General features: G+C 40.1%; 1 protein-coding gene across 3 annotated transcripts; it reads right to left on the reverse strand.

Moving 5' to 3' along the window:
- Positions 1–305: 305 nt before the first annotated feature.
- Positions 306–22,609, reverse strand: tsc2 (TSC complex subunit 2). Of its 3 annotated transcripts, XM_067497946.1 has the most exons (42): positions 22,442–22,609; positions 21,588–21,769; positions 21,370–21,456; positions 21,161–21,271; positions 20,919–21,066; positions 20,269–20,386; positions 20,121–20,169; positions 19,435–19,560; positions 19,218–19,291; positions 18,986–19,112; positions 18,065–18,208; positions 17,833–17,970; positions 17,623–17,726; positions 17,396–17,477; positions 17,059–17,214; positions 16,530–16,649; positions 16,313–16,435; positions 15,118–15,224; positions 14,836–15,001; positions 14,530–14,652; positions 14,301–14,435; positions 13,893–14,082; positions 13,640–13,733; positions 13,454–13,556; positions 13,038–13,132; positions 10,628–10,768; positions 8,118–8,279; positions 7,872–8,030; positions 7,647–7,759; positions 6,696–6,938; positions 5,903–6,151; positions 5,233–5,322; positions 3,620–3,771; positions 2,326–2,933; positions 1,976–2,054; positions 1,798–1,884; positions 1,509–1,695; positions 1,260–1,399; positions 1,099–1,177; positions 900–991; positions 720–818; positions 306–624 (listed from the first exon to the last, which is right to left on the reverse strand). In XM_067497946.1, exons 2-42 carry the CDS (start codon positions 21,717–21,719, stop codon positions 457–459), a joined length of 5,700 nt encoding a protein of 1,899 aa, XP_067354047.1. In that variant the 5' UTR covers positions 21,720–21,769; positions 22,442–22,609; the 3' UTR covers positions 306–456. The 3 variants fall into 3 exon arrangements, with proteins under 3 accessions (XP_067354047.1, XP_067354049.1, XP_067354048.1); XM_067497948.1 differs by lacking the exon at positions 10,628–10,768; XM_067497947.1 differs by lacking the exon at positions 5,233–5,322.
- Positions 22,610–23,519: the final 910 nt, after the last annotated feature.

The following is a 23,519-nucleotide window of genomic DNA, read 5'->3' on the forward strand; positions in this document are numbered from 1 at the left end:
CAATTATATCACATTGTAACTTAAAACAGTGAAACTGAGTCCTGTCCTAACCACCTAGTGAATTAAGTGCAATATTTACATGCTTTTAAAGCTGTGACTCCTCCACAACTCCTGAGAGAAATATTTTTCAGCTGTTTGTTTACTTCTGGGTTTGGAGCTCTTTATTCTTTGGCTGAACAGCTAAACAATGAGCAAAAACTCACTAAAGCTCCAAGAAGCTTAGCAGACCTACAGATTCTGTTGAGAATTTCATCTCGTTTATACAAACCATTGAAAATTTGTGATGATGCAAACATAACAAAATGTGCGATTAGGTTTTTATTTCTTCCTTCTCGGGAGAGAACAAGAAAGAGCATGACCCTACAGTTCAAACTTTGTTCATGGTCAGTTTTTATTCCAGACACAAACACTGTCTGTGATGCTTTGGTTGTGTGTCTGCCAGGATAAGAAATGCAATCAAACAAAATCAGTGAAATCATCTACTGTTGATACAAGTCTTTTCCTCTGCCCGGAAACTTCAGAGTTTGGCGCTGGATTGCTCTGCTGAAACGACTTGTTCTGCTGTGTGTGTCCTTGCGTCAACGAGATGCCAGGAGTTGAGCGAGACTGAATGTCTTCTTGAGCCTGAGTCAGAGCAGAGATGGATGAAATTTATTAGATTACATGAAAGCAGTGACAGTGATGAAGGGGAACCATTTTTATGCATGTGCTCATCTTACCCGGGTCCTGATCCTCTTAATATGTCGTAATCTCGCTAGCCACTTTGAGGCATAAGCATCAGAGGGGTTTGCCCTGTACTGATGTACTAAAGAGGCCATCTGCAAAGAGACAGAGTGTATGTCAGTGTCAATGTGTCGATGACAGTATGTTTTAGAGCCAGAGATAAGGGGAAGACTTACATTTGCATGAAGAGCCATCTGTCTCACTAAGAGTGGAAGGTTGCGGTCTGAAACAATTTTTGCCACCGTTGTGTCTACTAACCCCTCCAGGTCTGAAACCGGGAGCATGAGAAGAAATAAAAGTAAAACTAAACTGAAAGCAGAAGGCAATGGGACCAGAAAATTGAAACTGAAAAAAAAGAAGCACTGATCAGCTCACCTTTGCGACACTGGAGGGTGACCAGGTTACATTCGTAATCCAGTGGTTTTATAATGACTTCTACAAAGTTAAACTGACCCTAAAAAGACAAGACTGGAGATAAAATCACAAACAATTGCAGCAAGTTGTATGTTTCCTTGCTTGTGCATGTGTACACATACCTTGATTGTGCCCAGTTTGTACTCCTCTCCAGAGTCATTGTACACCACCATGACAAAATCGTTGCCAATGTGACGCTTTTTGTTGCAGCAGCCCTTGTCACTCTCTCTGTTTGGCATTAGTGTTGCTATGTGGAAGATAGCTGCAGAGACGAGATTTAATTAACAAGCGGAGCAGATTGGCTCTGGAAAACAAACAATTACCAAAAATATCACAATTATCCCGGACACACACAGACAACCTTGACTAACCTTGCATGATATCATCGTGCCAGCAGTATGTAAATTCCCCATCATCTCCATATTGGTCAAGCCCTCCAAGGAAGATCTGGTCAGGGTCACAATCTTTCAGGTGGATTAATTTGCCAAGGCCTGTTAGGAAGGCGGCGTAACGGTTTGAGCCGTACTCGTTTGACAGGATGGCAACTTCATTGTTAACCTGTGTAAAATTGGAGTGCAAAAACCTGTGAAAAGTCAGAAAGCAAAAAATATGCTTTGTGGGAGTAGCAATCAATTAAAAGAGAAATCAGTGACTTCTCACCTGACCAGCTCCAACAAACACCACTCCTATTTTATGGGTGTCATATGGAGGCATCTGGTCCAGAACCTTCACCGCTCTGTCAATCACCTACAAGAGAGAGAAAACATTGTAAGCAGCTCCACCAAGAGTAGCACAGGGGCAGACTCCCGGCCAGTCAAGCAGACCTGAGTCAACTGACCTGAGTTTTGGGCAGGAGCAATGGCTTGTTGGCTTCATTCCCAAAGAAAGGTGAGTGGTAAAGCTGGAGGAAGACAAAGCTGGCAAAGACAAAAGCTGAGACTTATCGAAAGGCACAAGAATTTGAAAACAAGTTTACAACCCACATGTGACATTTGCTTATGTCTGCAAGTGGTACATAAATTACATAAATGTTCAGTTAAAGGGATTGTATCATTCTGTAAATATTTATGAAGCATAAATACACAAATCAAGAACTGCAATAACCTTCTATTTCAAATGTTGATTACATGTTATGGAACATGATAAGTATTTTAATGGAACTGAGTTCAGTAACATGGCAAACTGTACCTGGGACTCAGTCCAGAGATCTTCTCTGCGTTTCCAGGGCCGGGTCGACTGTGATACAAGTCCCTCTCTGTCCTTCTCTCTCTGCTGGAGGAGGGGGCTGATACAGAGATAGTGTGACCTCGGGGTCGATGACCACCACTTGGAGAGATGGGTCCCGGTTGCTGTGCTGGCGCAGGAAACTCCAGCCTCATTCTTGCTCCACCACTTTGAGATGGTGCAACACCTGGGCCTTCACTCCCTTGACTCTGACCTCCCAGTCCATTAATGTCACCTCCTGTGCTTCCTTCCACCTTCTCAGTGTCAAGGTAAGGCTGCTGGAGCTGAGGCTTCCCATCCAAAGACATTCTGGCTTGCAACATATCTGCGGGCAAAGTCTCAGATTCCATTGCAGCTTTGGCAAAGGCTTCAGGTAAGGTCTGAAGTTCTGGGGAGGAGCTGGACTTGTTAAGTCCATGGCCCTGGGACTGAGAGTGAGTCTGGAAGGGAAGATCAAGGCCCTGGCTCCCAGGGGTTAAGGGTCCTTGGGTAGGCTGATCAATGGGAATTGCTCCCTCACTTACTTCCTCCAGAGTAGACTTTTCATCATCTTGACTGGAAGTGGAGGAGGACTGGAGGACAAAACGAAAAGGGGTTGATTTTGAGAACCATAACACTGGCTTCAGTGTGTTTTAGCACATTAAGACATGCTAAGATACACTAAAGACTGTTATTCAGAGGCACAAGAATTTAAAAAACAAGTTTACTATCCACGTGACATTTACCTATATCTGCAAGTGGTACGTAAAATACATAAATGTTAATTCAAAGAGATTGTATCATTTGGTAAATATTTATAAAGCATAAATTCACAAATCAAGAACCGCAATAACCTTCTATTTCTAATGTTGTTTAATGGTTATGGGACATAATAAATATTTTCTTCATTTCCAGGCTGCAATTTTGAATGTTGCTAATAGAACTGAGCTCACTAACATGAGCTGACACCCAGTTACTGACTTGGGAAAACTGCAGTAGTTTTTTGTGTAAAACTGGGAGCTGAGGCTTCCCATCCAAGGACATTTTGGCCTGCAACATGTCTGCCGGCAAAGTTAACACACTATAATACACTAAAACACAGCATTATCAGAATACACACACAGGTAGGTGTGGAATGACTGGCTGCATCCTACACCTACTGCTTATACGCATGCTCCTTGTAGAGAAGGAGAAATGTACAGGTGGTGCACTTCAAGCTACATTAGTTAAGAAATTAATTCTGTCTGTAGTATATGTGTTGTGCATGACTACTACTTGCCCTGCTCAGTGTTCCAGGAGGAGTTTTTGTGAATTTGTCAGAAGATATGAAGATGGGATCAGATGTCACTGGCTCAAACTCTTCACTCTCCAGGCAATCGGATGCGGTGTGTGCTGTGAGCCCCGACCCCTTCTCCAGCACCACCACTGAGTCTACAGCAGGACACAAGAACAACCATGGGGTTATACATACACACACACACACACAAACACACACACACACACACACTATTGTTGTCCACTATTCTTACATAATCAGAAAGCCACAAAAGTATACAAAGGCTTAAGTCTCCAACAACATCAATGTTTTCATCACAGCTCCATCCACTTAATCAAACAAACTCTAATGTGGTAAAGCAAACACACACGCGTGAATGTTCATATTAAAACAGACATTAAATTCATCATCTACAGTAAGTTTAACCTACAGACACCAAGATAAGAGATACAGACAGACATCAATGCAGCAGGCAGCCTCTATCCATCATTGCTTAGTCTACTTTATTTCCATCATGGCGCATGCGTTTTTTTTGTTCAGCTCAAAGAAATTGCAGCTACTGCAACAGCAGCCCAGACGAAGCCAATGTGTCCCCATCACCATTCTCCTGACACTGAAGGAAAATGAAGAAACTAACACAATCAAGTCTCTTTGACAAGTGAGTGTTGGAGTTCAAATATCCAGCTCTGAAATTAGTCTTCATCGCCCTACTGGTCTAACAGTAAGGAAAGGAAGAGCATGTCACTTGGGTGCAGTCTGGGCTTTTCTGTTGACAACTGCAGGAAGTCAGAGGTTAAAAGGTCAACCTGGGAGCATGTTTCAGTAACACAAAAGTTAGAGAAGATGATTAAGATGGACAAACAAATCATGAAAGCAGTCAAAAACTAAATAATCATCCATCTTTAAGTGTCATTACATTGATTCAGCCATGTGCAGGAACATATTCAGCACTTGTAGAGAAGCCCCCCTCCTGTGTTAATACAAGACTGATGTGTAAGCAAAAGTGCTTAATTCCTTCGCACACACACAATTTTGGAGGAAAAAAAACAAGAAGTTCCAACACATGGTGTCTCACAAAATCACATTTTTAAGGTCTGTCAATTTCTCCTCTGAGACCAAGATGAGAAGCTCATCTATAGATCTCATGTTTGTGGTAAATTTGAAGCTGGAACTAGAAGATAGTTAGCTTTGCATAAAACTGGTTACAGTGATGACAACACTTGACAGGAGCTTTGGCTTTTTTATTTTTATTACAAATTAAACAAACTAAATATTACATCTTACTTATTGAGTGGAAGAGTTGATGGTAGGTGGATATTTTGAATCCTTTAGACAGAGCCATGCTAACTGTCTGCTAGCTGCAGCTTCACCTTGAACAGATAGATAGTGGTATCAATTTTCTCATTTCATTAAATATAGATATTTTCCAATAAAATAAAACAATTATTTTAAACCATTTCACTTGGAAAAATAAATATTTTGGGCTTTGAATTTTTTGATAGGAAGTGAGAAATAACTCTCCACTGAAAAAACTAATGAATTATACAAGTATGAAGAAATACAGTACACCAGGAGTGGGAAGGGAGATGTGGGATCAGATATGTGGTTGACAGTACCTGCCCAGGAAATACTCCTGTGCAACCTGCCAAGAGTTGGAGGGCCTGACGGGGCAGAGCCCTGAACCAGAGACCAGAGAGAGTCGCCCACTGTCGGCAAGACACCAGGAGGCAGGTTGGTGGTGCATGACACATATTAGGCCGCAGTCAATCACAAACCAGTATGGTGACAAAGATGAAAAAAACAGACTAATCAGAAAAAGGAGAATAAAAGAAAGAAAAATGTTGAAAGTAAAGAACAAAAACGAGTAGAATGTGGAAAAGTCAAGCTGCAGAGCAGGAGAGGCAACTGGACATCATTGAAAAGGGTTGAAAGAGGCTTCTGCAAAAAAGACTGACCCATAAAGAAAAAGGTTTCACCATCTGGTGCAAAACGTATTTACAGGCAAGTTGTCAGTTAGCTCAGTGCATAAAAAGGACCTTGAGCAGGCAATTGACGAGCGAGTATGGATGCAGTCAAGCACAATATTATATGCATTAGTCTATTATAATTTCTGTTTTCTGACAAACTATCCTGAATGTTCTGCTAATTTTATTTTATAGAGAACACAAATACATCCTTATTATCTTAAATACCTGGAACATATAACTCACCTGCCCAGATCACACAAACACCAACAAGCTAAAAATACATCGCAAACATTGCCTTTCTGTTCACAGACTTGCTCACCAGTGTTGGAGCGTTGGATCAGGTTTGCCCTCCCTCCGACACTGCTGTGTGTTTGAGTTAAGGGGTCAGAGAACGGCACTGGTGCAGGAGCAGCAGTGCTAGCAGGAGCACTGGCTGTCTCGGTAGGTGGCTCCTTGACTCCATCCATCGCCATTAGGACACTGGAGAGCTCCTGCAGTGGCATGTTGCCAAGCTCTGAGGAGAAGGGACTGGGTGGATTCTCCAGACACATCAGCCAGCTCGTGTTACCTGTGATCACAGACAGATGACCGAGATAACACACAGACAAACAGACATGCATCAACATTGCGCTGTTAGCAATAATGACTGTTTTATCACCTTAAATACAAATCAAACAAGTTAGTGCTAATCATCTAATAAGACAATTTAGAGGAAATAAGGGGTGCGCAAAAGAGAAAATCTATAACAAGAAAGACGGTAGGCTTTAGGGAATATAATGTTTTGTATTTCTAATATGCATGAGTTTTCACTCTGGATGCCCTTCCTGCCGCAACCCTCCCATTTTATCCGGGCCCGGGACCGGCACCAGAGTGGCCTTTGGTGGATGGGCCCATGGTGGATGGGCGGAGCTGAACCTGGTAGGGTCCGATTCTATCCCTCGGCCTTTGGAATCCCAACCCAATCCTCTACCACTGAGCAACCAGGCCCCCTATGGTCTGGTGTTAATGACCTTTTACAAAATTATAACGAAAGACAGTCAGTCATCAACCACCAAATACCAAGCCCTACAGACTTGGTATTCTGACACTGTTGCTGTGTGCATTTTGCATACCAGAGGGTCTCCGTATGAAGATCTCTGCCCAGCCCTGTGTTAGCATAGGGACAAACTCAGCTAGGCTTGAGTTGTCTTTGAGAGGCAGAGGAGCAGTTGGGGTTGCAGAGGTGGAGGAGGGAGGACCCAGGCCATCCAATGTTGTGCCGGAAGAGGGTGAGAGTGGAGCAGCCAACTCGCCCTCAGAGGGGGACACAAGAGGACTGAGACTCTGAGCAGGACCCGCACGTAGAGCATGGCCACCTGGAATTTAAATTCAGAGAGTCACAGGAAGGTCATTATCGTCAGTATTTTTCTCCTCCATTGTACTGACGCAGGTTTGAAACAACAGAGGAGATTCTGTTATAATATAAAACACATGCTCAAGGTTGGCTATAATCTGCTCTAATAAATACACGCAATGTATCAGGCAGCTTAAAAATATATTTAGGTCAAATGACAAAGCCAAAAAGAATGAGATCATTTGAATATACAGTTACTTTATGACACTGATTACCATGCATATCTACATACACAGAATCAAAAGCATGAATAAGGGAAGTAAACTTTGTTATTGTGTTATGTACTACAAAACAAAATAGGATAATAAATTATGGCTCGTCATTTACATCAGGAGTAGAATGAGTTGTCTAAAAGAAAGACAATAGAGACAGGAAGAGATAAAAGCGTGTCTGCAAATCTGTGGGGGACAAAAGCTATGTGATTATTTCTCAATTCAAGACAGCAGGAGGTAACAACACTTTATACCCAGTCTTCAAAAGCTCTTTCAAAAATGTTTGATTTTGGATACTATCCAAAAGTCTTGGTGACAATTATTTTATTATTGTCCCGACAATACCTTAAAGTTCTCTGAAAATATTTAAAACATAGTTGTAGTTTAAGGTAAAGAGACAGAAACTGGAGTATCTGGGGGGATTAAGTCCTAGAGCCAAGAACCTGAGTTATTTTTACCTGACATGGAGCGGACCCTTATGCGTGTGGCTCTGTTGTGTTGCTGGCTTGACTGTGACTCCAGTTTGGCCGGCGCCTCTTTGGTTATTCGGGTGTGTAATGATGGATCTGACCTGTGGGCCAGGGAAGAGAACTAATGATGTATTTTTAAATTTGAAATATTTGATATTTCCCACTTGTGTGTGTGTGTCTGTGTGCAGGCGTGCGTGTGTAACCATGCTTCACCTCGTCATTTCCCCTCCTCCTCCCAGACGTTCAGCCATGTCCAGGCCAAGTAATGCTTGTGTTCTGACACCTCCACTGGTTGTTATGGTGACCAGCTTGTTGCCCACAAGCCACGTCATACTGCGACCTCCTGCCAACAGGAACTCTGCAATGGGAGACCTAAGAAAACAGTGTCACCACTGTCAAATGTCGCACCACAGAAACACAGACAAAGAGCATTAAAAAAACAACAAGGTCTTCACCCACCTTTTGGGCAGTGCGGAAAAGTTGGAAAACACGTATCGTGCCATCATGTCCAGACATGTTTCAGTGAGCTCCAGGTGGACCGTCTTCAGACCCTCATCTGCCTGAGTCACCGCGTTTTCATCAGCGGAACCCAGACTGCAGGTGGTGGTTGAGGTGTGCATTCTACAGGAAAAAAAACAGATCAAAGGTCATAGGAGTGACAGGAGAACATACATACTACAGATATTCTGATATTTTTGTAATCAGTGCACACAGAGACATGCAACCTTTAATAAACAGGTGAAATGAGACAGAATTTGTAGTTCACTAAAATCAAACACAGCATATAAGGTTCTTCATGCACATAAATTACACAAAGACACACACTGGGACTTGGTATAAGTGGCCACATGATGTGATGCAACATTGTTAACCCCCTATATCAAAAAAAGGGATCTCTGTTGCTACACATTTGATGCTCACTAAAATGCAGGTAGAAGTTGTGTTTGAGTTTAAGTTGTGTGTTGCTAATGTCTCAGCTGAAGCCAAATCTCTTGATTAGTATTCACAGTAGCTGAGCAGCACCTCTTTGTATCCACAACAACCATTACTGTGTGCTCTACAAGCAAATCAGCTTAAAAGCACATTTACAGATGTTAACATCAGTCTCAATCAGTGCTGGACTGAACTGAAAGCCACGCTGACTCACTGTTCAGAAGTAAACAAACTCAAAATGAGCAAGTTACAAAAACACTTGAGCTAAAGTGGGATAACTCCATTCATCACAGTGGGGAGTGTTCAAGACAAGCACGCTGTTCTCATGCAGAATCATAAAAGACGGTGAAATAAAGGAACACATACATTAGCTTATGAGGCAGAAAACAACAGGGTTAAGAATTAAAACAGATAATGATACAAGTGGTGCATCTGTCCATAGGGACTCTATCATGGTAAACAGTTTTACCTTTTTCTCAGCCCTGTGAAGACACAGGGAAGGTTTTAAACATCTACATGATTTTATCCTTAGTATAAAATATTTTCTCAGGTAAGTTCACAAAGACCAATTAGGCATCCATTATTAATATTTCTATGAAGATTTGTTAGTTTTGTTAGTGAGACATGTCTCGTTCCCTCTAAGACCAACTCCCAGTGTGTAATTAAACAACAATTTTACATACTTTATACTTACCATTATTCTACTGACAATAATTCATTTTTCAATTCAGTGTCTATTGGACACATACTTTACTCCAAACAAGATGACCATGAAATACTCATGAAATGGCTTTTATATCATCACCACATCGTCAATTCGTTACATTAATCCTATACAACTCAAAATCAAAATACCTCACTGTGATTACTTAGATAATACTGTATGAAATAATGTATAGGATCATTAAGGGATATTACATAAAATGTAATTTGTCACCTAAATGTCTAAATGTTAAACCATGGTCATGTTGGCTGAGGTCAAGCGTGTCCAACCAAGAGTCAGGTTTTTGTCTAACTTATCACTCAGGTGGTACCATTCAAAAGCAAAGGAAATAGAAGGTATACAGCAATTTGGCATTTGAAGCAGGTTAAACAGATCTACACTGCAGTTGTTTAGTCTCAAAGTTCAATGTTTGTCTCTAAAGTCAAAGATTCATTACACAGTAACTCTCAGCAAGACAATAATGGGTTTTTACTGCCATCAGTTGGACAGGAGTGGTATGGCACAGTGTCATACTGCAGCCACATCTGACAACTGCAATGATAGATCATACATGTCTCAGTCAGCCAAGCAGAGACAGACATAAAACGATATGAAAATAAGTGAGGTGGAGAGTTGGTATATCTGTGTGGTGATATGAATGATCTTAGTCTGTAATCTATATTCAATGTTAATTTCTTTATTAATTGCCCAACGATAGACCGAAAATCCCCCACTATGAGATTGCCATGGTCATAGCAGCACAGTGTATGCTTGTGAATAGCGCAAAACATACATATGACAAGCAAGTAAACAGAGCTGTTGTGTTGCTGTTGTCCTAAGAAAGCAGAATGGATAGTGTCAATCCCAATCCTATCATTTTAGATTCACATGCTTTGCTTCTGCCATTGATTTACTGTTAAACCAATCAAAAACATTCAGCAAGACACCCAGCAGAAAAAAAAGACAATAAAAAACAAAGACAAACGAAAAGAGTATAAAATCAAAATGGGTGTTAGAGCAAAGTCAAAAAGAACAACATCCATATGGATAAAGATGTTTTGGGATCAGCAAATAATGCATGCAGTGGCAAATCATAAGGAGAATATATAAACAGCATGTGTATGATCACAGCCCAAAACAAAACAAAAGAAGTCAACGCACAAACCTTCCTCCAGCATGCACCACCTGCTCCAGGTGTCCCTGGCAACAAACCACCCAATGCCCACCCAACAGACCCGCATGAAAATGACTCTACACCCCATTAACCATCCCATGGAGGAAGCGACAAGTGTTTGGGTTGTTTGTTTGGTTACCCAGAAGGCTCTTCTCTAACCTGCGGACCGCGTGTTCGGAGACACTGATGCTGCGGGAGCGGAAAGCGTCCATGGCTGACAGGTCCCTCAGCTCTTTAACTGGAGAGCTGCTGCTATTGGCTACCGCCGCTGCCGCCTTCGCCACTTTTGTCGCCCGCAGACTGGGCAGTGTTGAGTACCCCATGGCAAAGGGCAAAGGTGTGTGAAACGGTGACAGTGGGCAGTAAAGCGGTGGGTCGTCACGAGGGTGGAAGTGGTTTGGGAGTGTAAGGGAAGAGTGAGGTGTGTAGAGAAGGAATAGTCACCCGAGAACCAGAGCAACATGAGCAGGTGACCAAGGGGCACACAGAGGGGCGGAGGACAGGGGATGGGCCACAAAGGTCAAATGGCAGAGTCACAGGACAGGAGCCAGGAACAATGTAGGAAGGATCCAGGATGACACGACCACCCCCCAAAACCACAACCACAATGCGGCACCCAATCGCAGGAGACAGAGAGGGGGTCAAATGAAGATTGAAAGAAAAACAAAACAAGGTGAAAATTAACAGCAGTGAACACTATGAATCAGATCACAGGAGAGCGGAATAAGAAAAGAGGGTAATAAAACAATAAATATCAACTTAAAAGAAAAACAGACAAGCTACAGCAGAGGGTAAAAGAGCTTCTGCTATGCAGAAAAGAAAATTCACACAAAGTATTCAGGAGAGCAACAAAATAAACATTATCTAACACAGCAGATACATAGTGAAGCCAAGGCCTAGTACAGGAGAAGTAATAGTAGGGATGGACTCAGCACAAGCCTGACATAATGGAAGTCAAAAACACAGAAAAAAAAAACACATATCCAAATGAAAATGATATGTTGGGTTAAACCTGAGGGTTGGAGCACAGCAAGTCTGGACTGAGGATTATACAGTATAAATCTGTAGTGGAGATTTTTGGAGACCTCCAAAATTAAGCTTCACATTAGAAACAAATTTTATACAGTACATACAAAATGCTTTGTAATCAACTAGAAAAGACTCCATGTGAAATCTGACATGCAGAACTCCAACCCAACAGTGGGCAATGAGCGGCACAAGGAGAGAATACTGGGTGAATGATAACACAATAGAGACACTGAAAGTGGGTCGATTTATACGGAAGATTATTCGAAACTGATGTTAGCAGAGGCACCACTATGAAAAGCAGTAAAAGGGTTGAGCTTGACTGCAAGGGCGGCAAGGGTGTTGAGGGTTTTGTAATAAATCATTAAGTCTGGAGACCAAACTATTTTAAGAGAACTTAAAGGAAATGCATACACAAAGAGTCTGTGCTAATATTATTTCCTCATACATACTTAATTTATCAATGGTGGATATTTAATAAAAGCTTTCAATTAATCTCGTCGCAATAAGCAGGAAACTAAGAACTAGACAAGCAATGTCATATCTCATTTAAGGAGCAGCCCACCCAGGAAGTGCAGTCCAGTCGAAAAAAATAATGGTTATACTTACTTTTATACTTTATACTTAATTTATATACTTTTATATTTATAGGAGATCAAGTAAAACAGTGTACTTGAAAAAAGTTTTATGTACAACGGACCCCATCCTGTAACTTTTATAAATGCCTTTTAGATTGCAAACAATAATGTACATCACATCTGTTTAAGACAGACACAGTCTAGTTAGTCTGCCAAATGTCAGCTGTTGAACTGCTGTTCACTGCCCTCTTTCTGTCATCACTCTAGTGTTTTAATTGGTTACTTAGCATGTTTATAACCATAAGATGTTAAGGCAATTAAGACAGACAACCGACAACCATGTACAAATGAGAATGACGCCTTGTTGAGAGGAGCTTTGTTACACCTCTGTGTAAAAGATAGTTTGTATTTTCTTCATGTGCATGTACAGTCTGTATGTACTGTGCCCATTAGCAAGAGTCAGGCCTTACTGACAATTTGTATGGCAAGGTGCGGTAGCAGGAGAAAAAAGACTCAATAGTTCTTTCCCCATGCCATCGCTCTATGTACACTTATGGGGTGGGCAGAGTAACACATGCACCTGGACAATACAATGCAATCCTGTAGAACAACAAAATATTAAAGCTCTACATATTACTACAGAGTCCAATCAAAAACAGTTAACTAAAGGGCTATTATCTGCGATGGCATATTATACAGGTGTTCGTGTAATTCTGGCCAACCCCTGTATTGTTATCAATATGAGACGTGGATTTAAACACAAATTGTGGCAAAATGAAAAAGCATAAAAAATAAATAAAATGAACTCATGATCACCATGGCAACCCAAGAGGAGTCATTGCAACCATCACGCCACAGTAATAGTCATGCTGAGCCCCCTGTTACCTTGGCAACCCCAACACTATCGTGTGCTGCTGCTGGATTGCACGTCAGCACTTGCAGCTGTGTGTGAGCATTTGCATTACCTCTTGGGTCTTTCATTGAGGCTAGTGCTTCGGGCACGAAATGGACTCTGTTCATGTCCGTCATCAAACGGCAGCAGGGCGTTGGATCGCAAGCCCTACAGAAATAATTAAAGCCTTTAATGTTAAGACACAGAAGTAAAACTGTACAGTGAATACAGTGTCTTTAGCTCAATAAGTCTCAAATAATGTTCAAAGATTTAAGGATAAACCTCATAATTTTACATTATTAACTACAAGTAGTAGACTATATTACAAAGATATTAAGGAATCAGCATTTAGCTAGACGAGAGTATTTGCATGCACTTTGAACATGGTTGTAAGTAACATTAAAAATTAATAAGACAGACGATGAGGTAAATGCAAACTTATGGGACAGTCATAATGGTAATGCATTTCAAAATATACCATGAACATACCTTTGTGATGTACTGAACAAAGTCTTTGCGAAAGGGGAGTCTGCAGCGAATGAACCACATGGCGATCACATGGTGAGCCAGAGACACAATATACTGGTTGAACCTGATAGCATTAAAAGAAAACATACATGTCAGACTGTGTCTTTGCTTCTGAGAACATGCATGTTAATGTGTGTGAGAACTTACTTGGAAGGATTGGTGTAGGGTAAGGAGATGGCAAACACACTGACATACTGCTCAGCTACAAAGTTAGCGTACAGATGTGGCAGGCGCACCAGAGCTATGAAACAGTACAGATAAAAAACAAATAGCACTTTACTTTATGCTACTAGTGTGACACAAAAAAGTGATGTAAGTAACTGACCTTGGTCATTCAACAGTGCTGAATATATTTTTTTAAAGAAAATAAGAGGTTTTGTGAAAAGCTGTTCATACTCACTAGAGAGAAACTCAAGCATGGGAGACGCCATGGCAACAGTAGCGGAGATATGGGTGAGTTTGACAATCAGAGCAGGGAGAAGCTTGATCATAATGTCAGGCATCTCCACTGTGCACATTGTAAGGGCCACTACACATTGCTTGGCACAGCGGTAAATGAGGCCAGTCTCAAGGCACTGAACCAGCTCTCTCTGTAGAGAAGAAAAGATAAAAACTAACTAATCAAAATCCAATTGTATGGAATATTTATGTGTGATTATAGGCAGATATGTATCACGAGGGGATGTTCCACATGTGGATGTTCTTGCTCAGAAACAAGCTACGTAAAACATATAAGGTTTAGTACATCCTACAAACCCATTGGTGTAAATGAGAGTAAAACTGTTACTTTCTATATTATAGTTTGTACCTGTCTCGACTGCTCCAGGTAGCTGTGGTAGGAGGTGATTGCCGTTAGAACAGGAACCACTGCCAGCTGAACGTCAGTACGGGAAAACCCCTCTGGTGTTTTTTTCAAGCGCTCTGAGATCAGCCGATCCGTTACCTACAAGCATACAAGCATATTAACAACACATATACATGTAAGTATACTGACATGCTGATATCAATTTGTATGCAACTGTTCTGGTTTGCAATACCATGCAGCACAGTGTAGAACAAAGCTGATCCAAGCTGCACAGTGAGGTCAGCAGCAGCACTTTGTACTGCAGCATCCATGGCAGCTTGTCAAGAACCAGCTTCAGTACCTTCCAATCTGTTTCCTTCAATAGACAAACAAGATTTAAAGACAGCAGGGAACTCATAATATTCACCTGTTGGGCATTAAAACTGAAGCACGAGCTATATCAAAAAATAAAAAAATAAAAGAAATCAACAATTTTGAGGCAGACATTATCCCTCCATCCATGCCACGCGTCTGTGAGTTCATGGTAATTTTCATGTACCATCTTGAGGCACTGCAGCAGAACACTGAAGGCAGCTGCGTAGGGCAGGTACGCTGAACGAATTGAGGCTGATGGAGGGGGAGGAGCCGTGGGGGGAGTAGGGCTGCCAGCAGGAGGAGATATGGAACCTGTTGTCTTCTTTTCACTGACTCGTTTTTCTGGTTCCCTAATGCAACAAAGAAACAGTAATTTAAAAAGTTAATTATTATAAACTGTAGTTGACTGAATCATCATAAGCAAAAACCGCAGCAGATAAAAACCTGTGTATGCGTGCATTCTCACCCTGTGTCACAGTAGCAGTAAGGGCTGAACCTCATTACTCCGTCCTTGTTGTGGACCCCGAGACGGTGAAGTGAGTCCGCACGCATCATCAAAAAGAAGTCAAACACCTGAAGGGGAGAGAAATTTGAACATTAAATGAAACATGTAGAGTAGATATAAAAAAAAAAAACATCCCTGTTTTAACTTTTTATTACCAATTATGGGCAATGTAATGTAATTAACCAAAACCAATGTAATGTGGTTTTATTTGAAAAGAATTTAAAAAAAAAAGATTTTTATGTGAAAGTGGTAATCGAGCTTGACAAAGTAATCTAAATCTTAAAAAATTATAAAATTTTAAATATTTACCCTTTTTAAACTAACTCACCTAAATCATCACTGGTGCAGCCAATTGGTTTGTAAAATCATTTGTTAAATGGAGGTCACCTGAGTGCAGTGAATGGGTTTTAAAGGATTGCAGTATAATCACACCTGTATCTGGAAGGTCCAGTTACTGGTGAATTCGTATCCTGGCCAGAAACTACACCATGAAGACAATAGAATACTTCAATTTACTTCGTGAAAAGACTATTGAAAAGCAGAAAACAAAGGATGGTTCCAAAAACATTTCCTGGTCATTAAATATCTCTTGGAATACTGTAAATTTAGTATTAAGAACTACAGTCTGTAGTCCTCTTTCAGAGGAGTCATAGGTGTCCTCACTAGTCTTCTTGCCTAGTCTTTTAGTTTTTGAAGAAGGCACCAGGCAGAAGTGCCATATTCCTTCTATTTCTTAATGAGAAATTTACTCTACTCCAAGGGAGTCTTCATTTTGGCCAGGATACTGATTCACCATTAACTGAATTTTCCAAATACCGTCAGTGAACATTTTCACTGCACTCAGGTGACCTCCATTTAACTGTACGACTTTAGAAAAAAACTGGCTGCACCACTGATGACTTAAGTAGTTACTGTAAAAGTGGTATATCTTTATGCAATCACCTATTTTGAGTTTTACATTTTTGATCTCTTACTTCCAGGGATCTTTTTTGCTCAGTTTTTGTATAAGAAAACAGAAATCTTTCGACCATGATTTAATGTTCTAAAAATTAAAATGTAAAACTTCCAAAGGGGGTGATTCTTTTTATATATCCAATTTATATTGCAATCACTGTAAGAGAGACACAAATGGAGACAGAAGACTCGTTACCCCTACCTGTATTCTAATACTGGAAGCAATAACGGAGCAGTATTTGTTCTTGTAGTGAAGCTGCAGGTGACTTATAAGCAACTCATAAACTCGACTGGCATGATTAGCTGGCAGGCTGTAAAGCTTGCTCTGTGAAGAAACAACCAAAAGTTTACATCAGCATCTATTCTTTGCCCTTTGATGCCTCTTTAATGTCCCTTCAATGACATTCGGTGTACTGTACCTGCAGAATTTCCAGCAGGCCCAGTACAGCAGTTCTGATGTCCTCCATAGGGGAATCTGCTGTGGAGTCTCTTTCAGAAGCCTCCAGGGGACCTGAACACACCAGAGAGCGACTGGCCACCTAGAGAAAAAACAAATGTTGAAATGAAATTAATTTATGAGGGTACATATAAGATTGTGTACCAATCAGTCAAAACATTAACAAAACATTAATTAAGAAAGCCTCCTCTACATGTACCACTTCAAATCTTTTATTAAAGCAAATGTACCAGAATGATTATCTACATTTTACCTAATGTTTACATGAACTCAACTCAACAAGAAAACAATGTATTTTGAACAATACTGTTTCAAAGATCATTGTTGTTAAAGGTGGAGATTTTAACCACTTTATATGCTGACAGGTGGTTAACCCACAATAATACATCTGCATTTATTAGTTTGTAATTAATACAATTTTTACATTAAAACCACCAGATGGTGTTAATGTTGTGGTTGATCATTTGTGCTTGATACATGTGTATATATACCCTCTCGATGATGTCCAGCAGGCTGGTGAAGTGGTGTGTGTTGCAGCCCTCAGCCAGATCCACCAGAAGCTGGGTGGCCTGTTTTCTGACAGCTAGGTCCCGGTCTTCAGCTATGCTACTAAGCTGTGGAATCACTACCATTTCAATCAACTCATCCTAAAACCAGTCAACAAAGAAAAAAGAAACAAAACAGTTTTAGATTTTTTTCTCATTATCAATCATGAGAGAGAAAACGCTGGTATGTGAAAAGATTGTGTAATTAAACAAAGAGGTTGACAGTGGACCTGACAGTTAGTTAGTTAAAGACGCAAATGTGCATTAGTATTAGTATACTGACCTCATATAACTGCCGGTTGGTACTGAGAACGAAGGACAAGATGTGAAGCACTTTAATTCTTATCACACTGCGAGTCTCATTTCTTTCAGAGATGGACAAAAGAGTGCAACACATCAGAGATGCAACATGACACAAATCAAGGTTGTGATTAACAAAAGGGAGACAAAAAAATACCAAAACATGCCCATTAAGTTTTTAAATAGCATCAACATTGTGTGGCATACTACCTGAAAAATTTCTCCATGAGGCGATGAAGGCTCTGAATCCACCCATCCCTGGCTGGCTGGATAGACTGGGCCCTGTACGAGATGAGGGTCAGCACTGATGCGTCCTGTCACACACATAGAGCAACATTTCAACAGATTCAACAGTATAGAAAAAAAAATTATCTGGCAACACAAGATGAAAGAGACATACAGATACAAAAAAGAACTAACAGATCTTTTGTCAGCACATTTCTCCACCAGACCAAAGAACTTCTCCGTGGATCCGTGGTAACCGTTCTGCTCATACAACTCTTCCACTGTGGTCAAAAGCTCATAGACGATGGCCTTCAACTCTGCACTGCCTATTATCTGAAAAAACAGATTGAGACAGACCACTTGGTCAAATATTAAATAACAATTTACTTATTGTGTGCGCACAAATGTGCAGCACATATGTGTGTACCTGGATCTGCTGCAGCAGCCGTTCTATGATCCGCAGCAAGATGTCCCAGGTGACCACTTGCAGCTCTCTGCCATACTTCTTGATCAGCCGGGTAATGGAGAGAACAATTTCATAGGATACCACCTCATTGGCACACGACATGGCCTGAGTAGCATAGGTGAGATACCAAAAGTCATTGAAACATATTTATCACATTCATACTGTTAAACGTTTTTTCAAACACCTAGTGGTTATTTCTCATGCATCTTAACTCGTTACTTGTCAATCTAAGGTGTCCTTAATGCCCAGAATCAAAAGATAGTACATATTTTTTCAGGAACAATATTATAGTTGGAAGAATTATTTTACAACAAATGAACAGATAACAAAAGGTTGAAATATAAACCCTTTTTAATTTCTATGATAAATCAAATGCCTTGAACAAAACATGAGGTTTAATGTGTTGCCTTAGGCTTCAGAAATGTGTAGCACTTTTACATTTTAATATTTAAAATTCAATTATTAATCAGACAATACATAAAGAAATGGGTTTGATAGGCCATGCCAGTTCTGTGTGGCGTTTGCATGTTCTCCGTGTGCTTGCCTTGGTTTCCTCCGGATACTCCGGTTTCCTCCCACAGTACAAAAACATAAATGTTAGGTTAATTGGTGAATCTAAAATTGCCCGTAGGTGTGAATGGTTGTCCATCTGTTTGTCTCTCTGTGCTGGCCCTGAATTAGCTTGGCGACCTGTCCAGGATGTTCCCCACCTCTCGCCCATTGACAGCTGAGGTAGGCTGCAGCCCCCCGCAAAACACATATTTGTTCGGCTTTCGATATAATTTAGTAAGATCTTTTTCCCAAAGAATGCATAATCACTTCTGAATACTACTATAGTAATTTGCTTAGTAAAAAAGAATGAATTAACTATGTTTGCATTACTTTGTAGAAAGATGGAAGAACCAGTGTGGGTGTGTTTTTGAGGGCGGGAAGCCTGTGTGCACCCCACAGTGCCATCCCCACAAAGAACACAGCTCCTCTCAATAATGGCGCATCATCCATGTAGTTCCTGGTGGAGATTACAGTTAGAGAGACACAAAAAACAGGTTATATACTAGATTCATTCATTCACCACAACCTCAGGAATACTGTATGCTTAAACAAAGAACAATACTTCTCCTCCATGATTCGGCACATGGTATAAATAGCACTGTGGCCAAGGTGAGTCCCCAGTACCTTCCTCATCAACTGGAGATGCAGAGAGGTGCACAACAAGAGAATGATGCACAATGGAACAAAAAAAGATTAGGAGAGTCAGTTATGCATAGTGCTCCTTCAAAACATAGCGTTCAGGGAAAAGATGTGTGTGTCTGTATGTCTTCTTCTCTTACCTTCCAGCAAGATTCACAAAACTCCTTGACGTTGACTGTGCGACAGAGTGTAATGATGAAAATAGTGAGAGAGTCTGAGGGCAGGCAGTTGTAACACACCACCGCATCTAGTACTTGTAGTGCTACCTGGACACAATGACACAGACTACAGCTGAGACTGGTGTTGAATGCAAAGAAACATGTATAGCTTTTACATATTACCTTCACAATACAAACAAATCTTACTCTTATGGTTTATGTTTTGAGATTTGGTTTTGCAAAACTGGCAGGATTACTTAATTTGTTATTTAAAAAAAAGAGGTTGCTGATGATGTTTGCTGATACTTATTGACTATAATGCTGTATTTTTTAAGATTCCAACAGGATAAACTAATAGAAAGGAAAATCTTGTTACACCAGACTGGCAGTTGAATATTTAACAGTCTATAAAAATAAACTTTTTGTGGTCATTTGCTGGATTTGACTTGATGGAAATCACTGTTTTCATATTTCACCTCAGTATGAATGCAAGCAACACATATGTAAATTGTTCAACAAATTACATGTCAATAACCAGTCTGGAGTAAGCCAGCATGTACAACACAACTGAACAAACAATTTGCTCACTGTTCTTCAGCTGACACGGGAAAATATAGTACTGAACTCTCAATTGTTTAGGTTTAGAAAAGTGAGCAAAAAACAAATACCTCAATATCTGTTGAAGATGTTGTTCTGTTGCACAAGTAACAGATTTTTCTGCAGAGAGCACACCAGAACAAGAGAGAAAACGGAGTTAATAACATTTTCGAAAGAAGAAAAAACAAAAATGTGTACATATGCATCTGTCTGACTTACTGCACCATGATGGAGACATTTTGGTCCAGGTAGCAGCTGTTGAATTTCACCAGATTTACGAGAACATGGAGAAAGTCGGAGGTGAGACCTATGTCCATCCACAGGAGGACAAAGCGTGCTGGAGCACAGAGGGAAAAAAGTATTATATAAAACATATTAACTGAATAAAGTGCGCTTGAATAAAGTGTGGATCCAGTTTCCTATGTTGCTTGAATTTCAATTACTAGGATGTAAATGTAGTTGTTTTTGTTTTTAAGCAAAATTATAAAGCAGTACAATTACATTACTACAAAGATGGCTCACATTTGCTCAAATATAAATGTTCAGGATTTGTCAGATATAAAAGAGGGTTCGTCTTTTTATAAATTGTGCCCTAGTTGCATTATTAAGTAAGAAACTGCAATATTGTCATCTAAAAAAATAGGAAGTGATCACAAGTTAAAACAAATCAGCTGAGACATGCAACAAGAAGAAAACAAACAAATACAGCTACCTAGTTGTGCAAGTCAAAATATGTTCCCCATTTAACATCAACAAATACTAGACTTCCTGTCCAGAATAATAAAACTGCAGTTTATAACAGAAAAGAACATGGCAGTGAATCACACAATAACACTGTAATTAAAAAAAAAAAACTTTGCTAGTTTTACCTATGTCCTCCTCAAGGTATGTGATGTCCTTCCCGTTCTCAGTTAAGGCCTTGAAGACTTCCAGTCGATCTGAGAGGTCTTCATTGCATGGTTGGTAGTCTCTGATCACTTTGAAAAAGTAGGCTCTCAGTGGGCCAAGCCGTTCTCCCTTCACATTCATAACAAATAACTCTTTAAGAAATTACAAGACCTACATTCACTCTTTGTACTTTCTAGTTTCTGTATTGTTTCTCTGTGTGTACCTGTCCCTGTATAATGGCCCTCAGCAGCTGCAGGACAGCATGTCTAGCCTCAGGTGGCTGTTCTGGAGTCAGCATATCCTCCACAGCTTTCCACACTGCCTCCACCGCATTCTGAAAAACCACGCATGACCACATGTTTCCATAAACAATAAAAACAGCAGACTGCACAGACTGCTTTATGACAAATATCACAATCAGAACAGACTCACATCTTCAAATTTTTTTGTCTTGGCAAGATCACAGACGTGGTTCATCGTGCGAACCCTGTTGCTCAGGCCACACTCCTGGTGGAGCTCCTGAAAGACATAGTAAAGAGTAAGATCATAACCAGATGAAAGTCAAAATTTTAAAAATCTGAATAATCATAGTGAGTTTTAGTCTTTATGAACATAAAGAAATCTTTAGACAGTCTCTTATGTATGCACACCTTGATGATATCAGTTGTAATGATGAACTCTGTCAGTTTGTTTTCACTTTTGCTTGGTGGACGTTGGGGCCCCAGCCCAAACATCCCCTTCACCTTGTCTTTGAGACTCTCCTTGCTTGGTTGTTTAGTCATGGCCCAGACTGGAGAGGTGACAGACTACACAGGTTGGGACTGATGGCTGCCTACAGAAACAGTAACACACATTAAGGCTAGGCTTAAATTTTTATATAATGAAAACCCAAGATCTAAAGTACAGAAAACAGATTTGGCATTCTTTTAATAGGACTTGATGTGACTCGACAGCTGCCAGTTAGATGGTAACAATAAGGAACCCAACTGCAACTGTAAAAACCTATTTCCAAGTAAATGAGCTTCTTTGCTTTCTTTCCCTATATTTATTTAATATATTGACATTTCCCCACTAATGAACTGAGTTTTGAGGGTAAATAAGCTGCTGGCAGCATCCAGAGAATACATGCAATAGAATGAATGCATTTGAATAAGTTACCACCAGAAGTACATGAGAGAATGTTTATTTATCCCGTTAATATACAACCATTATGTTAGGGGGCAGGTTTGAAGAATTTGATGTTATGTGGACTTGACAGAGACAGAAGGGAGGGGAGGTTTGGAGACAGACGACGACTGTTCTGTTTCAGTTAAACAACCACCACCCCAGCGGTGAAAGGCAGCTTCTGAACCACAGCAAATGGTAGCTTCGAACATAAAACAGGGCAAAAAAGGCTTAACGTAACGAACCCGATAGCTACGTTTTACACTGCCTGCCGTGGGTTAGTATTCTTCTGTGGCATTAAATAACAACGCCCCCTACCTCTCACCCCTTACCCTCTTACCTTACTAAAGATGAGTCGCCTTCTGTTTCATTTAGTCAGAGCTACGTGGATATGCAGCTAATACAACCGTTCACGCCATTGCATTAAAACGACTCTAATTTTTGCAGTTGAATGTTTGCTCTCGTACAAGCTCAGTCCTTCACTCCTCAACCGGATGACACACTAATGCTCTAACAAGGCACTTCCTACAAAAACACGCCGCGCGAGCTGTTGGGAAATGTAGTTCTAAGTAACCTGAACACAAACTATGCTAAAGGTTCCTAGCATAGTTTGTTATTCTGGTTTTCTCTTTTATGACAAATAAATAGTAACTTTAAACAATGCCATGCTATAGTCCGTTTCCCGACTGGCCTATTAAATGATTTACTTTACCTGAATAATGAAGATGTACAAAAATGCAGAATGAAAATTGAAGCGCTCTCACTGTTGAGTTAGCTAAATTACTTTCCTACTTCCATTTGTTGTGAAAATTGTTATGGAAATGTTAAGTGTTGTTGTGTAAGCTTTCTAATGACTGCTTGTTCCCTAATGATTTGTCAGTGTACAAATACAAAAAAATATAGTGTTGAATTGAGCAGATCCTGAGATTGCTGACTGCAGATAATAAACTACAAGGGAGGCAGTTTTGTTAACATACCAGTAACAAAATACTGTGGGACGCCTTTGTAATTAGATTAATATGTCCAGATTTATTCCCATGGTTGAATTTTTTGAAATATTTTCTTTAAGAAGTGCACCAAATTTTAACAAGTGGGTTTTAGCCTTTGCTTTGTCTATTCATTTATGCTATTAATTAAATCACGTGTAAATTAAACAAAGATGCCAAATTATTTGGGAGAAATTTGAGGTGGAATAATCCCTCTAGTCAATAACTTTATTATATATTTATAATATTTTATATTTCACTGGTGTTTGGTGGTAGTTTTGCCAATTTGATAAATAGTTGCAACTGTATTTTTTTTACAATTATACAAATGCATATTTGTGACAAGGCAGGAGATTAGTTTTAGACCGTGTTTTAACATTATTAGCCCATTGTTTGCACTTTATCAACACAAACACATAAAATGGTCATATT

The sequence above is a fragment of the Channa argus genome, chromosome 3 (assembly GCF_033026475.1).
Source record: "Channa argus isolate prfri chromosome 3, Channa argus male v1.0, whole genome shotgun sequence".
Classification (NCBI taxonomy): Eukaryota; Metazoa; Chordata; class Actinopteri; order Anabantiformes; family Channidae; genus Channa; species Channa argus.

What these genes read in the sequence shown, in the direction of transcription:
- tsc2 (XM_067497946.1), bottom strand. Translation starts at nt 21,719, where the DNA reads ATGACTAAACAACCAAGCAAGGAGAGTCTCAAAGACAAGGTGAAGGGG. An exon ending in TTTTCCGCACTGCCCAAAAG is followed by an intron (nt 8,031 to 8,117) that starts GTGGGTGAAGAC and finishes CTGTTTTCTTAG; the next exon opens with GTCTCCCATTGCAGAGTTCC. An exon ending in TGCTCCTGCCCAAAACTCAG is followed by an intron (nt 1,885 to 1,975) that starts GTCAGTTGACTC and finishes TCTCTCTTGTAG; the next exon opens with GTGATTGACAGAGCGGTGAA.